Source organism: Amborella trichopoda, chromosome 5 (assembly GCF_054954075.1).
Source record: "Amborella trichopoda isolate Santa Cruz 75 chromosome 5, AtrichopodaSantaCruz75HAP2 v2.0, whole genome shotgun sequence".
NCBI classification, from domain to species: Eukaryota; Viridiplantae; Streptophyta; class Magnoliopsida; order Amborellales; family Amborellaceae; genus Amborella; species Amborella trichopoda.
In genome coordinates, this window is record NC_142340.1 from 17,999,865 (window position 1) to 18,017,366 (window position 17,502).

Below are 17,502 nucleotides of genomic sequence, written 5' to 3' on the forward strand. Positions count from 1 at the left end.
TATATATATATATATATACACACACACATATTTTCATCTATTAAATTTTATATCCAATGCTAAAAGTAATTGTGACCACCATGTACCAAAGGTAAATGGTCTCATTGTATACAATCCCTATATATTTATATAGTGTATTAATTGAAATTTTATATTTTTATAGGGCCCTGCCCTACCCAATAAATTTTTTTGGGACCAAAGCGGCTTCCGTCAAAAACCATGAACATGGGTTGGTCTTGGGCCAGGGGGCTGGCCGGAAACTTAAATTTCAGTCGTGAGCAAGGCTTGGGCTAGGAGGCCCGACTACTACTACTCAGAAATCATATGGGCCCAAATAACACTTACACTTTCACATGTTCGTGGTTCTTTTTCGGATGTCCCATAACAATGGCTAGATGGTGCAAATAACCAACTTAAGTCTTACTGTAAATCGAAACATCATCAATGAATGTAAAAATAAATCTGCATAAATATGGCTGAATGCCTCATGTATAAGACTTTGGAAGGTTCGAGAATGTAAATTGTTATGCATAAATCTGCATCAAAGAATGGAAAAAAAAATCATTCTTGTCTTCCAAAGTCTTATGCATAAATTTAAAGGACAAGAATGATTGTGACATTCATATACAAAAGATTAAATGGTCTCTTTGTAGGCAATCCATGGCACTCTGTAATCAATGTACATCCTCTTGCTAATGTCCTTCTTCCTTACAAGCAACAATGACAATGAGTAAAGGCTAACATTAGATCGAATAATTTTTTCTTTTTTTTTTGACAAGAGAACAAAATTTTATTAATCACAAATGAAAAACATCAAGATTACAATATCGTAGAAACAACAATTAAATGGTCCACCAATACTCCATCTTTTGCTAAAGAATCTGCCCTATCATTTGCCTTCCTATAAACATGGTTAAAACTACCACCTGATCCCGACAGATATCCAACACCTCAATCCAAAACTTTCTCAAACTCCATGGGTCTACTTTTTCTAGAATACTAATTGATAACATTTAAAGAGTCACCCTCCACCATCTAACCCAAGGAAGCATAAGGATCTTTCAAGAGTTTAATTCCATGCAACACCGCTAACAATTAAGCATTATTGGTGGTCAAAACCTCACAAGTCTCGTTATAAGAAAATATTTCGACACCCATGGTATCCCTAACCACTCCTCCAAAACCAGCAGGTCTTAGATTCCCAAATGAACTACCATCAAAGTTAAGTTTAACACAATCGTAAACTGGTGGTGTCCACGAGGCCTCACCACATATTGTTGGATCGGATCACGCAAGTTCAGAATGATGTCAACTTTCTTTTGAATTCAAATACCAAAACCAGACATTATGCATTATCTTATCTTTTATGTGAATTAAATCTGAACTCACTCCTTCAAAAGTTCACTTGTTTCTTTCCAACCAAACCTCCTAAATAACCATTGCCCTAAAAATCTACCATAAAATTATCCCTTTTTTTGGCAATGAAGGAATAGCGAGCTGATCAATAATACTTGTATATTAGTGAGGCAAAGTCAAAGAACAAACCACTGCTTGAAGTGCGCACATCCATAGTCCAGTAATAAATGGACATTGAAGGAATATATGATCACCAGTCTCTTCATATTCTTTACACAAGATACAAATGTTAACAATCAACTTATCTCTTTTTTGCAGATTATCCACAGTTAGAACTTTATCTTAAGATAAAGTTTAAAGAAAAAATTGCACTTTATGAGGAATAAGCCATTTCCAAATATACTTCAAGTGAGGTTGCTCCCATCTTAATCCATCTTGAAAGAATAAATGATAGACATATTTAACTGACAAGGCCTCATCATTAGTCAGTTCCCACATCACCTCATTCTCAGAGATATAGACTCCTTTCAAATCTTCCATGAGATTAGCAAACTGATCAATCAACAAATCAGATAATCTATTACACATGATCTGTAAATCACAAGTTACCTGATCTGAATCACAAGCATGTGCACCCCTCACTTTAACATGTTGGTAAGTGGTCTTATAAAAAAGATCCTTATATTGCACCTTAAAAGGCCTATCACCAACCCATTTATGTTTCCAAAATCTATAGAAGATCTCCCACCATCTATCTGAAATTCCTCACCACCAACTCTCTTGATGCAAAAATTCCTTTCCAAACTTGTGACTAAGCTTGACCACCTCTACCGTTATAAATAAAGCCCCCCTGATCAGTGTCTTATTTTGAGATAATGACTTCCTTCCACAACTACTCCCTGCCTATTAATGATCTCTACCACCATTTAGACAAGAGAACTTGATTTACCATCTTAAGTTTTCGGATCCCCAATCCACCTTCCGACTTTGGTGTACACACCTTGTCCCATCCTACTAAATGATATTTTCTTTTACCATCAAGAGTTCCCCATAAAACATTCTGCATAAGTCGTTCAATTTCTTTAATGATAGGAGCAAGCATATGCAACAATGAACGTATACAAACCGGCATGTTAGATAATGTAAATTTGATCAAAGTTACCTGCCCCCTTGGAGATAAAAATTTTGACTTCTACAAGTCAAGCTTTATATGAATTCTCTGCAATACATGGTCCCAAACTGACTTCCAATGTGAAGAGTACATCCGATCACATTCCTTTGTATGTGTGCATAGCAATAGGGCTGCCAATGTTTCTTGAAGAGTACATCCGATCACATTCCTTTGTATGTGTGCATAGCAATAGGGCTGCATATTCATGGGCGTACTACTTGGCATGAGAGAAATTATGTGGTCATGTTTCCAATGAGGTAAAAACACTTTTGCTTCAATGAACACATTTGGAAATCGGGTCAAAATTTTCTCCATTTCTGGTGCTTCAATTGGTTGCTCTGACCTCTCTTCCTGAACACAACTGAACAAACACCCCACAACACTCCTATTATAGCAACCTCTCCATGTAATGCTTTTCAATCAATAGAGTGTCTCTAGTTGACTAACCTTTTAAGACATAACATATCCTACTTACTTTGATCTTCATTATTACCTTGATAAAGTTCATATCCAAGGTTTGTAACCATTGGATCCCAAATAGCACATTACATCCAACCATTGGAAAAATACGGAGGTTAGTTAGGGTGGCAAAGGGTTGGGTCAGGTCGGGTCAGCTCTGGGCCAACCACACCCGAAGTCACTGAACATGGATCCGTACCCAAACCTGACGTTGTCGGGGTCCAATTTTTTGACCCATACTAGATCCCGAAGTCCAGCCCAACCTGACCAGAAGTCACCGAACTTGGACCAAATATATAATGTGGTACTTAGACCAAACCCACCGGGTTCAAGTTTTGAATCCATACCTGGACCCGAGTTGAATTTACCCATCGGGTCCTAGGTCGGGTCCAAGCCCATTGCCACCCCTAAGGGTGGTTAATGCAAATATGGGAACATTTGAGCAGTGGCCAATGCTAGAAAAACATTCTCCATCCACAATCATAGCCCAAAGGTCTCTCCTTCAGTTACCTTACATCCATTTCACTTTGCAAAATTCGGGTGCACAAAAATTTGTGTACATCTTGAATTGATCAAGTTGGTGACAGTTTGTTTCCCGTGACCTACATTCTTTTATGTAAAGACACCTCACTTATTATGTAAAACAAAATCTCTAGAATCTCATTTTACTGCTCTACAACATCATCCTTCATTTATTCCTCAGGCCAATCCCCTTCCATTAATAATGATTGTTATAGTTTACACTTGTGACCTGGCTTGAATTTTTCATCATGAGTAAAACATAAGTCTTTCTTCCATACTAAATCCCTAATAAGCTTAGTGGCGTTATGAGGAATACTTAGTTTTGATCCAAAATTAGCTTTTGAGATGATAGGCATCCTATCAATACCCATGGTCTGTCTAGTTCCTCTCCATGTCCATGAAGACATGCAAGCCATATGGCTGAGGACATCTGAAATGTTAGAAAAAATCGTGTTTTCAAATATTTACAAAATAAGGGCCCAAAAATTTTGTTTTTTTTATTTTCTTTACTACCCCACTTAAAGTATATTTTTAGATAAGTTAGTGTTTTGTGTAGAGAGAAAGAAAGACCCATGTGAAGAGAGGGACAAGTGGCTATTGAGAGGCAACACTTGTCACTTCTCTCTCTACATGTGTTTATCAATTTCTCTATTTTGTACTTCTCTCTTTATATGTATCTATCAATTTCTCTATTTTATAGCTATATTTATGGAAAGGGTTTTGGGAGGCTGGAATACCATACACGATCTCTCCTTCTCTCCTTAAAATCTCTTTCTCTCTCTCTTATGCTTCCTGGTGAGCTGGGTGTAGGGACGTGCCTCTCATATCTATGAGAGCCGTCCAAAATCACAAGATCAACCCAAGCACCGTGTTGCATCTCGAAGGAGCTCTCTCTCTATATATATTATTGCCAACAACTGTTTGCAAGAAAGTTGTGTTTCATCTTGAGTATATCTTGTTGAAAAACTCATTTTCAGACACTCTCTCTTTAAAAGGCTATCAAATTGTGCATACAAATTCATAGGAATTTGTGAGTTTGTTCCAACTTTATTCTTTATCTTATGCATCTAGAAATATTACAAGAAGGTTTGGAAGTATTCCGTGAGCAAGGAAAATAGTTATTGGGTATTTTCTTATATTGTTGGAATGATTTTTAATGGGTGCATGCTTACTGGAAATTTCTTTTGGATTGCTTAGAAGAGTTTATCAATAGCTGGTTTTGGTGCTGGAATTTTTTAATGACATGATTGTTATGGCTAACCAACTTACCGGTCATGGAGAACCCATATCCATGCGTCATCAAATCATGAAGATAATTGAAAATTTCCCTTTTTCATAGAAAGACCTTAAGAAAAACTTGCGCCATAATGGTACCATCCACACCCTTGATGATTTAAGAGGACATATTAGGATGGAAGAGAATGATATAGTTAAAGAGAAAAATAAAAGAGCCCATCAACAAGTTTATTTGGCTACTCAAAAAGGGTAAGAAGAGAAAGGAAAATAAAGAAAACTATGAGGAAACAAAGAAATAATATAAGAAAAAAAGAAAATTCTTTAAAAGGTTAAGAAGATGTTTTTAATTGTAACAAACTTGGTCATATTGCCAAATTTTGTAGGGCCCCACCAAAGAAGGTGGAGAGAGGAAAACCCAATCACCCAAAGGATGTTGCATTCGTAGTAGAAGAGTCTCTCATGGTTATCCCATCCGATGGATGGTGGATTGACTCGAGTGCAACAAGGCATATCACCACAAGCAAGGAGCATGTGGTGGACTTCAAAGAGAAGAAGGTTGGTGATTGGAAGCTCTATATGGGAAACTCCTCTTGGATCCACATTCTTGACGAGGCGACCATGAAGCTTCATCTTCCTAATGGGGGTACTCTTACCCTTAATGATGTACTTTATGCCCCCAATATGAGGCGTAACCTCATTTCCTTGTCTAAAGTAGGTAAACATGGGGGCCCAAGTGAATGTAAAAGGGGGGAATATGACTTTTCTTAAGGATGGTGTAGTGGCTAAAGCTTCTCTTTGTGGCAGTTTGTACAAACTTGAAATTAATGAAATGAAATCACCTTCCTCTTATATTGTTGATTCTTCTTTCCAAGAATGCTTCAATGTATGGCATAGAAGATTATGACATATTCGCTATGAAAAATTGTCTAGAATGATGAAAGAAAAATTAATTCCTTACGAAGGAAAAGATAAATTTAAATGTGAGAACTGTTTAAAAGGAAAGATGTATAGAAAACCATTCCCAAAAGGATTAAGGGCTGAAAGTGTTCTACATATAGTCCATACTGATATTTGTGGAAAATTAACTGCTAAACATTTAAAGGACATGAATATTTTATCACTTTCATTCATGATTATTCACGATATACATATACATATTTGATTTCTCATAAAAGTGAAGCTTTAGGAAAATTTAAAGAGTACAAGATGGAAGTAGAAAATCAACTAGATAAAATGATTATAATTTTGGAAAGGGAGGAGAATATATTTCACTTGAGTTTGAAATTTTTTGTAAGGAACATGAGATTATCAGACAATACACACTCCCTTATACACCCCAACAGAATGGTATGGCTGAAAGAAAAAATATAACTTTATTAGAGATGGTTAATTGTATGATACAAGAAGCTAATATATCTTACCAATTTTGGGGAGAAGCTTTATTAGCCTCAACTTATATTTTAAATAGAGTTCCTAACAAATCTACAAATACAACCCCTTTTGAGTTATGGTTTCATAGAAAGCCTTAATTAGATTACATTAGAGTTTGGGGTTGTGTAGCTCATGTCCTTAACCCAAATAGAGCAAAACTAGGACCTAAAACGATTAAACGCATTCTTGTTGGGTACTCTAATCATTCTAAGGGTGATAGATTCTATGATCATAAGACTAAGACTATCATAGAAAGTAGAGTTGCTCATTTCTTTGAGGATGAAGTAATTCCAAAAGAAAAACAACCTAAAATTATATAGTTAGAAGAAGAAGAAATGGGACAACCTAGTGATTCCTATGAGAACCCTGGTAGTATTAATCGTATTCCGATTATGTTAGAGCCTAGAAAAAGTACTAGGGAAACTAAAAGAGCTAGTTACTTGGATGACTACTATAGGTATAATGTAGAAGTTGATGATGAATCCATAAGCTTTAAAGAAGCTGTAAGTTCATCAGAGGCATCCAATTGGATGGAAGCAATGCAAGATGAATATAACTCACTAATGAAGAATGAGACATGGACCTTAGTAGACCTACCAGAAGACCGTAGAGCCATTAGTTGCAAATGGATCTATACTCAAAATTGAATCCATATGGAACAATTGATAGGTATAAAGCTAGACTTGTTGCTAGGGGTTTTACACAAGTAGAAGGGGTAGATTATAAAGAAAATTTATCCCATGGTGCTAGAAAGTCATCCATTAGAATTGTGTTAGCAATAACAAACAATTATAACTATGACATACATCAAATGGATGTAAAGGCAACATTCCTCAATAGTGAATTAGATGAAGAGATATTTATGAGGCAACCCGAGGGTTTCAAGTCTAAAGAACAAAAATGTAAAGTGTGCAAGTTAAATAAATCTCTTTATGGACTTAAACAGTCCTCAAGACAATGGTATTTAAAGTTTGATGAGGCACTAAAGAACTATGGCTTTGTTAATATTAGTGTTGTCTATTGTGTATACATCCTAAGTAGAGGGGGTAGTCATCTCATTTTAGTGTTATAATTAGATGACATCATAATTACAAGCAGTGATCCTGACGTTATTAAAGATATCAAAGAGTGGTTATCTTTACAATTTGAGATTAGGAGAACTAGAACAGGTTCTTGGCATGCAAATTACAAGAGATAAGAAGAGAATATTACGCTACTTATGTCAAGAATTATATACTGTAAAGATACTGAAAAAGTTTAGAATTGATGAGTCTAAACTAATGGGAACCCCATGTGAGAAAAGGTGTAAACTGTCCAAGGACATGTGTCCTAAGAATAATAAAGAAAAATAAACTATAGAAAAGATCCGTTATGCACAAGCAGTAGGATCATTAAACTATTTGATGAACTATACATGCCCTGACATAGTATATACAATGGGAGCTGCTAGCCATTATATGAGTAACCCAGGCATGGAATATTGGAAACTTGTAAAGAGAATATTTAGATATCTCAAAAAGACCACCAGTTATAGCTAATGTTATGGAAATGGTAAATTAGAATTGCAAGGCTACAATGATGCTAACTAGGCTTGTAGAGATGATGAATTCAGATCTACATCCTGATGGCTTTTCACTTTTGGAGAAGCATGTATATCATGGGGCAACCATATACAAAAGAGCATGTCAAAATCAACAAAAGAGATAGAATATGTTGTTTTATATGAGATAGCCAATAAAGCCATATATTTAAGAAAATTGCTCAGTGAGATACCATTGGCTACATTTGAGAGCACTCCAACAATTATTCATTGTGACAACCAAACTGCCAAAGCCATTTCTAAATATCCTATGTACCATAATATTACAAAACACATTGATAGAAAGTATCATTCCGTGAGAAAGTTTGTGGGACGAAAAGATATAAAGGTAATGTACCTCCACACATATTTCATGATAGTTGACCCATTGACTAAAGGTGTCAACATAAACACACATGAAAAGTGTGTAAGGGGTATGGGATTGAGATCCACAGGCTTCTTATGATACACCTGTGATGAACCTTAGTGGTACAGCTATTGAGTATGTGGAATGCTATGTGATTTCCCTTCGCCTATGTGGCATATCCGCTTTTGTGGCAATGACGCCTATGTGGCATATCTGCCTTTATGACGATACCGCCTGTGTGGCATATCCACCTTGTGGCGATGACGCCTGTGTGACATATTCGTTTTATGGCGATGACGCTTTTGTGGCATGTGTAAGCACCCTTCGAGGGTGGTTAGGATATGTCTTCAGATATTTAATGGTTCGTATGTGGCAAAATCCATCGAAAGGGTTTGTGGCAATGATGCCTGTGTAGCATTTCCGCCTTTATGATGATGACGTGTGGCATATCCACCTTGTGGCGATGATGCATGTGTAGCATATCCGCCTTTATGGCGATGATGCATGTGTGGCATGTGCAAGCACCTTCCGAGGGTGGTTAGGATATGTCTTTAGACATTTAATGGTTCGTATGTGGCAAAATCCCTCAGAGGGATATGTGTCACGAACCACCGCCAGCTAGCAGTCTTTTGACTCTGTTTTCCACATTGTGAGACGAGACTGAACAGTTATATTTGGCATGACTTATTGAGCTTGACCTCCAGCTAGTACTCTTTTGACTTCATGTTTCTACACTGTGATAGCTAGCTTGGATATCTGAACAGTTGAACATGACCTCCGACTAGCAGTCTTTTGACGCTGTTATTCACATTGTGATGGCTAAACTAGACAATTGTATTTGGCATGACTCACTGAGCATGACCTCCAGCCGGCACATCTTAAAGACACCGTTTTCCACTTTGCAATGGCTAGTTTGGACAGTTTGAGGATCCTTATGGGATCATGGCATGATTCATTGTATTGATGGTTATTTACATTTTTCAGGTGACAAAGATTCCTTTTTGTGATGTATGTATCACGGTTTGAGTGTCCGATGCTTTTCGAAAGACACTAGCGAGAGAGAGAAAGTCCACTAATCTAGATGCATGTAGGTGAAGTTCATGATATGGTTGATGATCACACAATACGTCACGATATTTTATGAGCATGGGAATGTGTGTGGTTGATACCATTGAGTGGATGGATCATATGTATAGATGGTTTTGTTGTTTGAGGATGTACAACTCAAGAAACTTCTATATAGCTACAAAAGGTTTGAATGATGGCTTTATAAATGTTTTGAAACAAGTGGGGGAATGTTAAAGAAAATTGTGTTTCCCAATATTTACAAAATAAGGACCCAAAAATTTTGATTTTTTATTTTCTTCACTACATATTTTTAGATAAGTTATAGTTTTTTGTAGAGAGAAAGAAATACCCATATGAAGAGAGGGACAAGTGGCCATTGAGAAGCAGCATTTGTCACTTCTCTCTCTACATGTGTCTATCAATTTCTCTATTTTGCACTTCTCTCTCTACATGTGTCTATCAATTTCTCTATTTTGAAGCTATATTTATGGAAAGGGTTTTGGGAGGCTGGGGCACCATGCACAAGCTCTCCTTCTCTCCCTGAAATCTATTTCTCTCTCTTATCCGTCCTGGTGAGCTAGGTGCAGGGACATGCCTCTCATTTTTGTGAGAGCCCTTCAGAATCACAGGATCAACCCAAACACCGTATTGCATCTCAAAGGAGCTCTATATATATATATATATATATATATATATTATTGCTAACAACTGTTTCCAAGAAAGTTGTGTTTCAACTTGGGTTATATCTTGCTGGAAAACTCATTTTCAGCCACTTTCTCTCTCTAAAAGGCTATCAAATTGTGCCTACAAATTCATAGGAATTTGTGAATTTGTTCCAACTTTTTTCTTTATCTTATGCATCTAGAAATATCACAAGAAGGTTGGGAAGTAATCTATGAGCAAGGAAAATAGTTATTGGGTATTTTCTTATATCGTTGGAATGATTTTTAATGGGTACATGCTTGCTGGAAATTTCTTTTGGATTGTTTAAAAGAGTTTATCAACAGCTGCAATTGATTTTGGTTGAAGATCCTTTAGTGGATTACAAGCTTAGGGATATTTGTACATCCTCTTGAGTTCCAAAGAATTTACAGCAACTTGTTGTGGGTATTTTGATAAGAATAGCATGCTATATGTTTGTGGATATTTCTGATTGAGTTCAAAACCTATCTTGCATGTTGATATAGCTCTATTTACTTTTGAAAATCTTAAAGATCCACTGTATTTGGGCTAACATGAAAGGCATTCAAACCAGGCATGATACTCCTTAAAAAGAACTACTACAATTTGGTCAATGTGCAATCAAAAGTGTTGTAGATTGTAGGTCTACAACGAATGCAAATAGCTTTACTGGATTCAACTTTTCATGTTTACCACCATCAGAACCTTTGATATGATTCTCTCCCAAAGGAACCTTTTGTAGTTCTTGTATCTGCTGAAACCGGAAGATAGATCCTCCCCATAAGAGCATCCCCGTTGAATTGAGGGAAATCTAATCATCCTAATCAATTTTGCACCACACTATTGGCCTCCCTAGATTGGGTGTGAGAACTTTCAATCATGCTTGATTCGCGGAAAGATGTTTCAGCTAATGCCCTTTTACATTTGTTGTTGTTTGGTTAAACCCAAATTTTGGAGAAAAATCAGTCACTTCTCTTGTGCCGACGTCAACATCTTTGATGGATTATTTTTAACTCAGACCAAGTAGTTATGGCCATCAATGAGGCTGCAAGTTCCCTTATAGAATTAGCAAAATCATTCGACTTGACACAGGATCAAAGAAGTTAGTGTTGGAAATATGACCTATCAGGCCCTTCTCTCCTGGAAATTTATGTTTCAATAATGGTATAAAAGTCATATTGAAGTATATGTGAAATCCTATGTGGTTAACATGAGGAAATGCCATATACTTGAATCTATTTTTTAGCTTTAATAGGATGTTGCACTAGAAAGAAAACCCAGTGTTACTGGAGGGAAAACCCAGTGGTGTGTTTGGATTATTTATAAGAATTTGTTTTTATATTATAGAAATACAAAGTTTATTTAATTTTTAAATATCTTTTATCAAATTGTGGGAATGCTTGGATGACATTCTATTATGTGAGTCATTAGTAGACTAATGACAAGTTTAGCTCATTATATACGATTAACAATTTGGTGACAACTTGTTAATCCTAATTAGCTGCCACAACTCCTATAGACTATAAATGTCAGAGTTACAATATAAATGTGTTCTCTATGAAAAGATGTTAACCCCTATGGAAAAGATAGAGAAAAGGATAAAAAAGTGATATGGAAGGTGAATGAGATTTACCAAAGATGACTCTTAAGGCAGCCTGTCACCGGATGGCTCGGTCTATAGGTTTTGGTATGGAACCTTAAGTCTCTTGTGTGATTTAATAATAGATCCAAGTAAGTTGTTTATCATTTTATTGAGACTAACAATGGTATCAGAGCGAGGTTGTGAGATGAGTGGGGCTTGGGATATCAGAAAGGCTCTGCTCTTGTGGCTGGCCAGATGGTTTGAAAGGCCTCTTGAGTTCTCTGATGGTGTCGATTTCTATTGTCATCGAGTTCAATTTTGTTCATTGTGTAGCATCTCCAGCTTTCTTTGCAGTGCTTCATACTCTGCTTTGATATGAAATGAAACACCACGTTTCTGGTAGACCATTTTTTTGCGTCAAGTCTTCGTCAATGTCATTGACAGTAGTTGCAAAACGATGGTTTGCAGGGATACATTTCATTGTATCGAGGTGAACATCTGGTGGAACGGGTTCTCATTCTTTAAAGAACAGAGTTGGTCTCTTGCACTAATATGCATGCGTTCTCCTGTTTTTGATGACCTTTTTGTTGCTCTTCGGTAAGGGTTACAGGGGACCAAGAGATAAACCTATTCTGAAACAAACGATTTTTTTTCGCCTTTAAGAATTCATCCATATGCAAGGTGCCCATCATTTATGTAGTAACATATTACAAACTTTTTTTGGTAAGTTTGAATATGAAAAGAATTTGGTAGGTTTCAATTACAAACATTTTATAGTAAGTTCTTTATTGCATTAAATTAAAAATTTGTTCACGTTCTATTTTATCTAAATAGCATGAAATCAATGCACTTTGAATATGAAAAGTATTTGGAAGGTGACTTTATGGTAAGTTTTTTATTATCTTAAAATATAAATTTGTTCACAAATTTGTTCACAAAGTTTTTGCACAATATGAAAGGTATTTGGAAGGTTTCACTTACAAATCAATGTGCGGTCCTATTTCAAAACGTAAGTATCTCTCTATTTAAAATTTAAGTTTCTCTCTCTACCTAAAGATAAGTCTCTCTCTTCAATGAACATGAAAGACGCATTCATTAGCTTGTCATTTGCACCATGGGCCACGAACCATGGACATCATTGATGTTATTACTGTAAGACATTATTTTATATTTTAGCTAAACATTTTAATGCACAAAAGGAAGTTTGCGTAATCTCAGGCAAATTTCAATATCCATTTATCTAACCATTTGTATGAAAATATGGAGAGGAAAAGAGAGATGCACTCTATCATTGCCTATGTACAGAAAGAGAAAATTGATGTTAGCTATTTGCTTTTCTATTTCTAATATGGCCCTCTAACAATTATACATATTATAACAAGACAACTATTTATGTATAGAAATACTTGATTTGAAATATTTTATGGTGATCAATGCTTATGAATAGTCCAAGTTCAACAATATATGTATATTTGTGATAATATTATTTTACCTCCCTCATTTTTTTTACAAGATTATGGATTACAACTTCCTTGGAAAGTATAAACTTACTGACCAAATTGGTAGGGTATACGTGAAATCCCATGAGAGCAACATGAGGCAATACCATATAAAAGATTATTGAGGCTAAGAAGTCTAAGTATAGTGTATGACCACATTGGCAAGGTATATATGAAATCTCATGCCAATAGCATGAGGCAATGCCATATACATAGTTGTTGAGGCTAGGAAATCTAAGTGTGGTGTATAACCATGTTAACAAGGTATATGTGAAATCTCATGCAAGTAGCATGAGGCAATGTCATATACAAGGCTGTTGAGGCGACAAAATCTAAGTGTGGTATATGACTACGCTGGCTGGGTATATGAAAATCCCATACAGAAAGCATGAGGCAATGCTATATAAAAGATAACAAAGGGCCTTTAGGCCAAGTGGGAGTGTCGTTGGAAATGTGGCCTATCAGGCCCTTTTCTCCTAGAAATTTATTTTTCAATAATGGTACGAAAGTCATATTGAAATATATGTGAAAGCCATGTGGTTAATATGAGGCAATGCTATATACTTGGATCCATTTTTTAGCTTTAATAGGATGTTGCACTGGAAGGAAAACCCGGTGTGACTAGAGGGAAAACCCAGTGGTGTGTATGGATTTTTTGTAAGAATTTGTTTTAATATTATAGAAATACAAAGTTTATTTAATTTCTAAATATCTTTTATCAAATTGTAGGAATGCTTGGATGACATCTTATTATGTGAGTCATTAGTGGACTAATGACAGATTTAGCTCATTGCATAGGGCTAACAGTTTGGTGACAACTTCTCACCAAACTTGGACCTTAACAGTTTTATTACATATGATTAACAGTTTAGCTACACTTAAGGGAATTAAGGCAGGAGTTACACTTGGATCATAACTCCTATAGACCATGAATGTAAGAGTTACAAAATAAATGTGGTCTAAATAGAAAAGAGGTTAACCCTAGAAAAGATAGAGAAAAGGATAAAAAAGTGAGATGGAAGGTGAATGAGATTCACCAAAGAGGATTCTCAAGGTATCCTGTCATCGAATAGCTCGGTCTATGGCTTTTGGTATGGAACTTTAAGTCCCTCGTGTGATTTAAGGACAGATCAAAGTAAGTTGTTTATCAATTTTATTTATTTGTTTTTTTTATTGGAACTAACAATGGTATCAACTTAAGGTTGTGAGATGCAAGGGGGTTGGGTTATCTGAAAGGCTCTTCTCTTGTGGCTGGCTAGATGGTTTGAAAGGCCTCTTGAGTTCTCTGATGGTGCATATCCCGGTAAGTTGTTTATCTTTCTTTTTTTTTTCCCCTTTCCTCCCCTTTTTTTTTTTTTTTTTTTTTTTTTTTTTTGGGACTAACAGTTGGGGGGGGGGGGGGGGGGGGGGTGCTTACCTGAAAAACCCATGGACTTTGTCTCGACATAAGATGTCTAAGTGGGATGTCAATCTTCCTTTTGGAATAGAACCAAGAGGGCATGAAGCTATACTGATTCTTTTGAACATAAGTTTGATGCAGTTAACAATGGCAGAAACTGGGATGATATTCCTTCCGTGAAATAGCACCTTAATGGCCTCATGATGAGGCAGATCTCATTGTTAAGGTTTCCATGTTCTTGGGCCCATAACACTCCAAAATTTAAGATAATAAAATCATATTTAGGGAGATGAAGGAGAAGCACATCTCAACTGGAGTAACCAGAAATTTTTCTGCTCAAAATTTTAACTTTTCAAAAATAAGAAAGAAAACTGATAAAACATAAAGCAACAAATTCATCTTTTTGAGGCTTTTAATCGATAATTACGAGTTCTTTAAACCCTGGGTAGCGATATATGGTTTCATTTTATTATGGGCAAATGTGTAGGAACAAAAGGGGGAATTCCATGCTAGGTGGGGTTTCTAATTCATAGTGGGTTTGAGTTCCTTTGTGGGTGTAATAACAAAAGGGTGCTGTTCATATAAGATGTCAACTTTAAATAATCGAAGTAATGCACACCTCTAAATCCTGTAGGAACATTAGTTATAGTGTTGATGGCCTTTGCAATGGCCCAAAAAATATGTCCATCCATCTTAGGAGATTCAATGCTCCAAGAATGCTAAATAATGATGCATGGCATGATGCATTATTTTGAGACTTGAAATCCTTCTTTTTTTCTCATATACATAGATCTCGAGATCGATACAGAGGATTTCTCAGAGTAGGAACATTCTTTTCCAATGGATTGTTGCAGTGTTTGTTACTTGTACAGTACAAGCTTGGCCTAGCACAAACATTTTTCGATAAAATAGGGTTTGGGGTTTTTTAATGGCGTGCTTACCTAGAGACAGCCAGAACCAGCACATAAAATCCTTTGAAAGAGAACTTTTCTTTAAGATTTTTCAAGTTAGAGAAGGAAGAGATCCTGAAACTAGAGAACAAAGATCTCGGGAAGACCATTCTACCTTCCTTTCTCATTTCCTGATGGATCGATATTTTCCAGGGGTTTTTTTCCTTTTCAGAAGGATTTTCCATGCATATCTGCGCCTCATTTTTTTTTTTTTTTTTAGTTGATTCTCAGCCTAACCATGCAGTGCTTTTTATGGCCAATTCTCCCTATTTTTAGTACTTGTAAAATCTCTGCTCTTCCCCATTGATTTACCCAAAAAAAACTGTCAAACAATGACAGCTTACCGCCATTGACAGTTGACAAGTATGATTGCAGATGGGTTGAAGGTCGGTTAAAGTAGCCAATATTCTACTAGTTAATAATAGAATATCCAGTTCCTAAATTAAAATCTAAATTGGAAGTTAGTGACATTCACAGTAAAAAGGTCGTAAATGCATCTCTCTGAGTAATCCATGAATTTTAGAGGGGTTTTAAAGTTAGAAATTGGTTGGTACGAAAATATTGTGGTAAATGTGGTTGGAGGGAAATGAATGAAAAGTGAGAGTCAAAAGATTTCCTACTCCCGCAGGAGTATAATATCTATTTACTCCCTCGGGCATAACGCAAACTAAGACTGCTTTTTAGATCTCAAATTTTGGGATATAATCTCTACAAGCCATAAACTAATCTTAGTAGAAAAAATTTCTAAAATAAACTCTATTTATCAGAACAAATATAATACCTCAATATTGACTAAAGACTGTTCAATTTTTCAAGGGCTAGATCACGCTTCAAAAAAAAAAAAAACCTCAAAATTTAACTTTTTATTTTCAAAATAATCTAGTAATTCTTATGTAGCTACCAAAATTTTAGACTAAAATAATCTTCCTAAATAGGTGTTTTGCACGAGGGAGTAGATGAACAGTATGCTCCCACAGGAGCACAACATACATGCTCTGAGTTAGAAGAGTGGGGATTGAAATGCATATTATCTTAAGCTATTAAAATACATCTTAAATATTACATTTTGGACCTTAATGACAAAGTAACATCTATGGTTCATCTTTTTTACTCTTGGCAAGCTGCTATGAGCTCATTAAGCTTACATCTCAAAAGTCTGTGCTTTCCCTTGCAGAAAAGATATTTTGGAATCCAAGGCTCGAATGACATTGCCATACTTATTAGATCCAACAAAGGCCCCTCTCCCTTCTTGTGTCCACTTGACTAATCTACAATGCAGATCCATTAGCATAGTCACATTTTGCATGTCACCTTCCCTTTGCAAGAGTAGAGGCTCAATGCAATTACATAAATAAGTTTCAGCCTTTGCTTTGGCTTTGCCAACAAAGTCCACACTTTCACTGTCATCCTCAAACATGACCTGTGACATGTCTTCTAGTATTTCACCCAAGTCAAACACAAGAGCAACACCTCGTATGCAATGTCTGACTGACCATTCATTTGATTCCTGATTATCGGGTAGTTTAGACAGTAGTTTGATCCTTGAGTGTTTTTTATTGGATGAGAGGATTCTACTTGTCACTATATAATGGAACAGCAGCATGCAATCCCAGTCTTCTAAGGTGCAAGCATTCCCAACAAAAACACCTAAGAGTATCTTTCTAAACAATAAACTAGGTTCTGAGCAAGACAATGGAACTCTCTCTCCGGTGCTCAATCTATGTCCAACTTTAATTCTCTCTCTAGGAGGAGAAAATTCAGTTTCATTGCAGTAATCACCACATAGCATGTGGAAGTCTTCAAGCCAGCCTCTCAGTGCCCGGGTATGGGACTCGTTTCTCATGTCATTCTCAATCAAGGACTGCTTGCGTTTTTTCTCCTTAAGAAAATGTGACCGATGGATGCCAGCTTCATTGAGTTTGATCCAAGATTTTGATACTTCAATAAATCGATTTACCATATTGATGTGGGCTGCCCGCAAGGGACTCAGGACCCACCCAAGGAACTTTGCAGCAGCTTGACATAGATTACAAGTTTGATTTTCATGACTGGCATTTGATTTGCATTTTGACTGGCACTTCAACGAATGTTCTCTTTGGAAGAGTGCCATGGCTGAAAAGTAGAACCAAACTGGGAAATCAAGCAAGAGCGCCCTGCAAAAGAATTGTCTAGTCACACCAGATGTGGACTGATGAAACCAAA

General features: G+C 36.2%; 1 protein-coding gene across 7 annotated transcripts in view; it reads right to left on the bottom strand.

The window, feature by feature from the left end:
• Positions 1 to 16,296: 16,296 nt before the first annotated feature.
• LOC18448199 (acyl-CoA synthetase family protein) overlaps positions 16,297 to 17,502 on the bottom strand; it is a 54,113-nt gene continuing 52,907 nt past the window's right edge. For 6 of the 7 annotated variants that reach the window (XR_016056068.1, XM_011630244.3, XM_088867602.1 and 3 more), the window contains one exon: positions 16,297 to 17,453. Coding sequence is in view for 6 of the 7 variants with exons in the window: in XM_011630244.3 (XP_011628546.2) it covers positions 16,442 to 17,453 (1,012 nt within the window). In the remaining variant the exon portion in view is untranslated. Of the gene's footprint in view, positions 17,489 to 17,502 lie in introns of all 7 variants that reach the window. The other variant, XM_088867605.1, reaches the window with a different exon arrangement.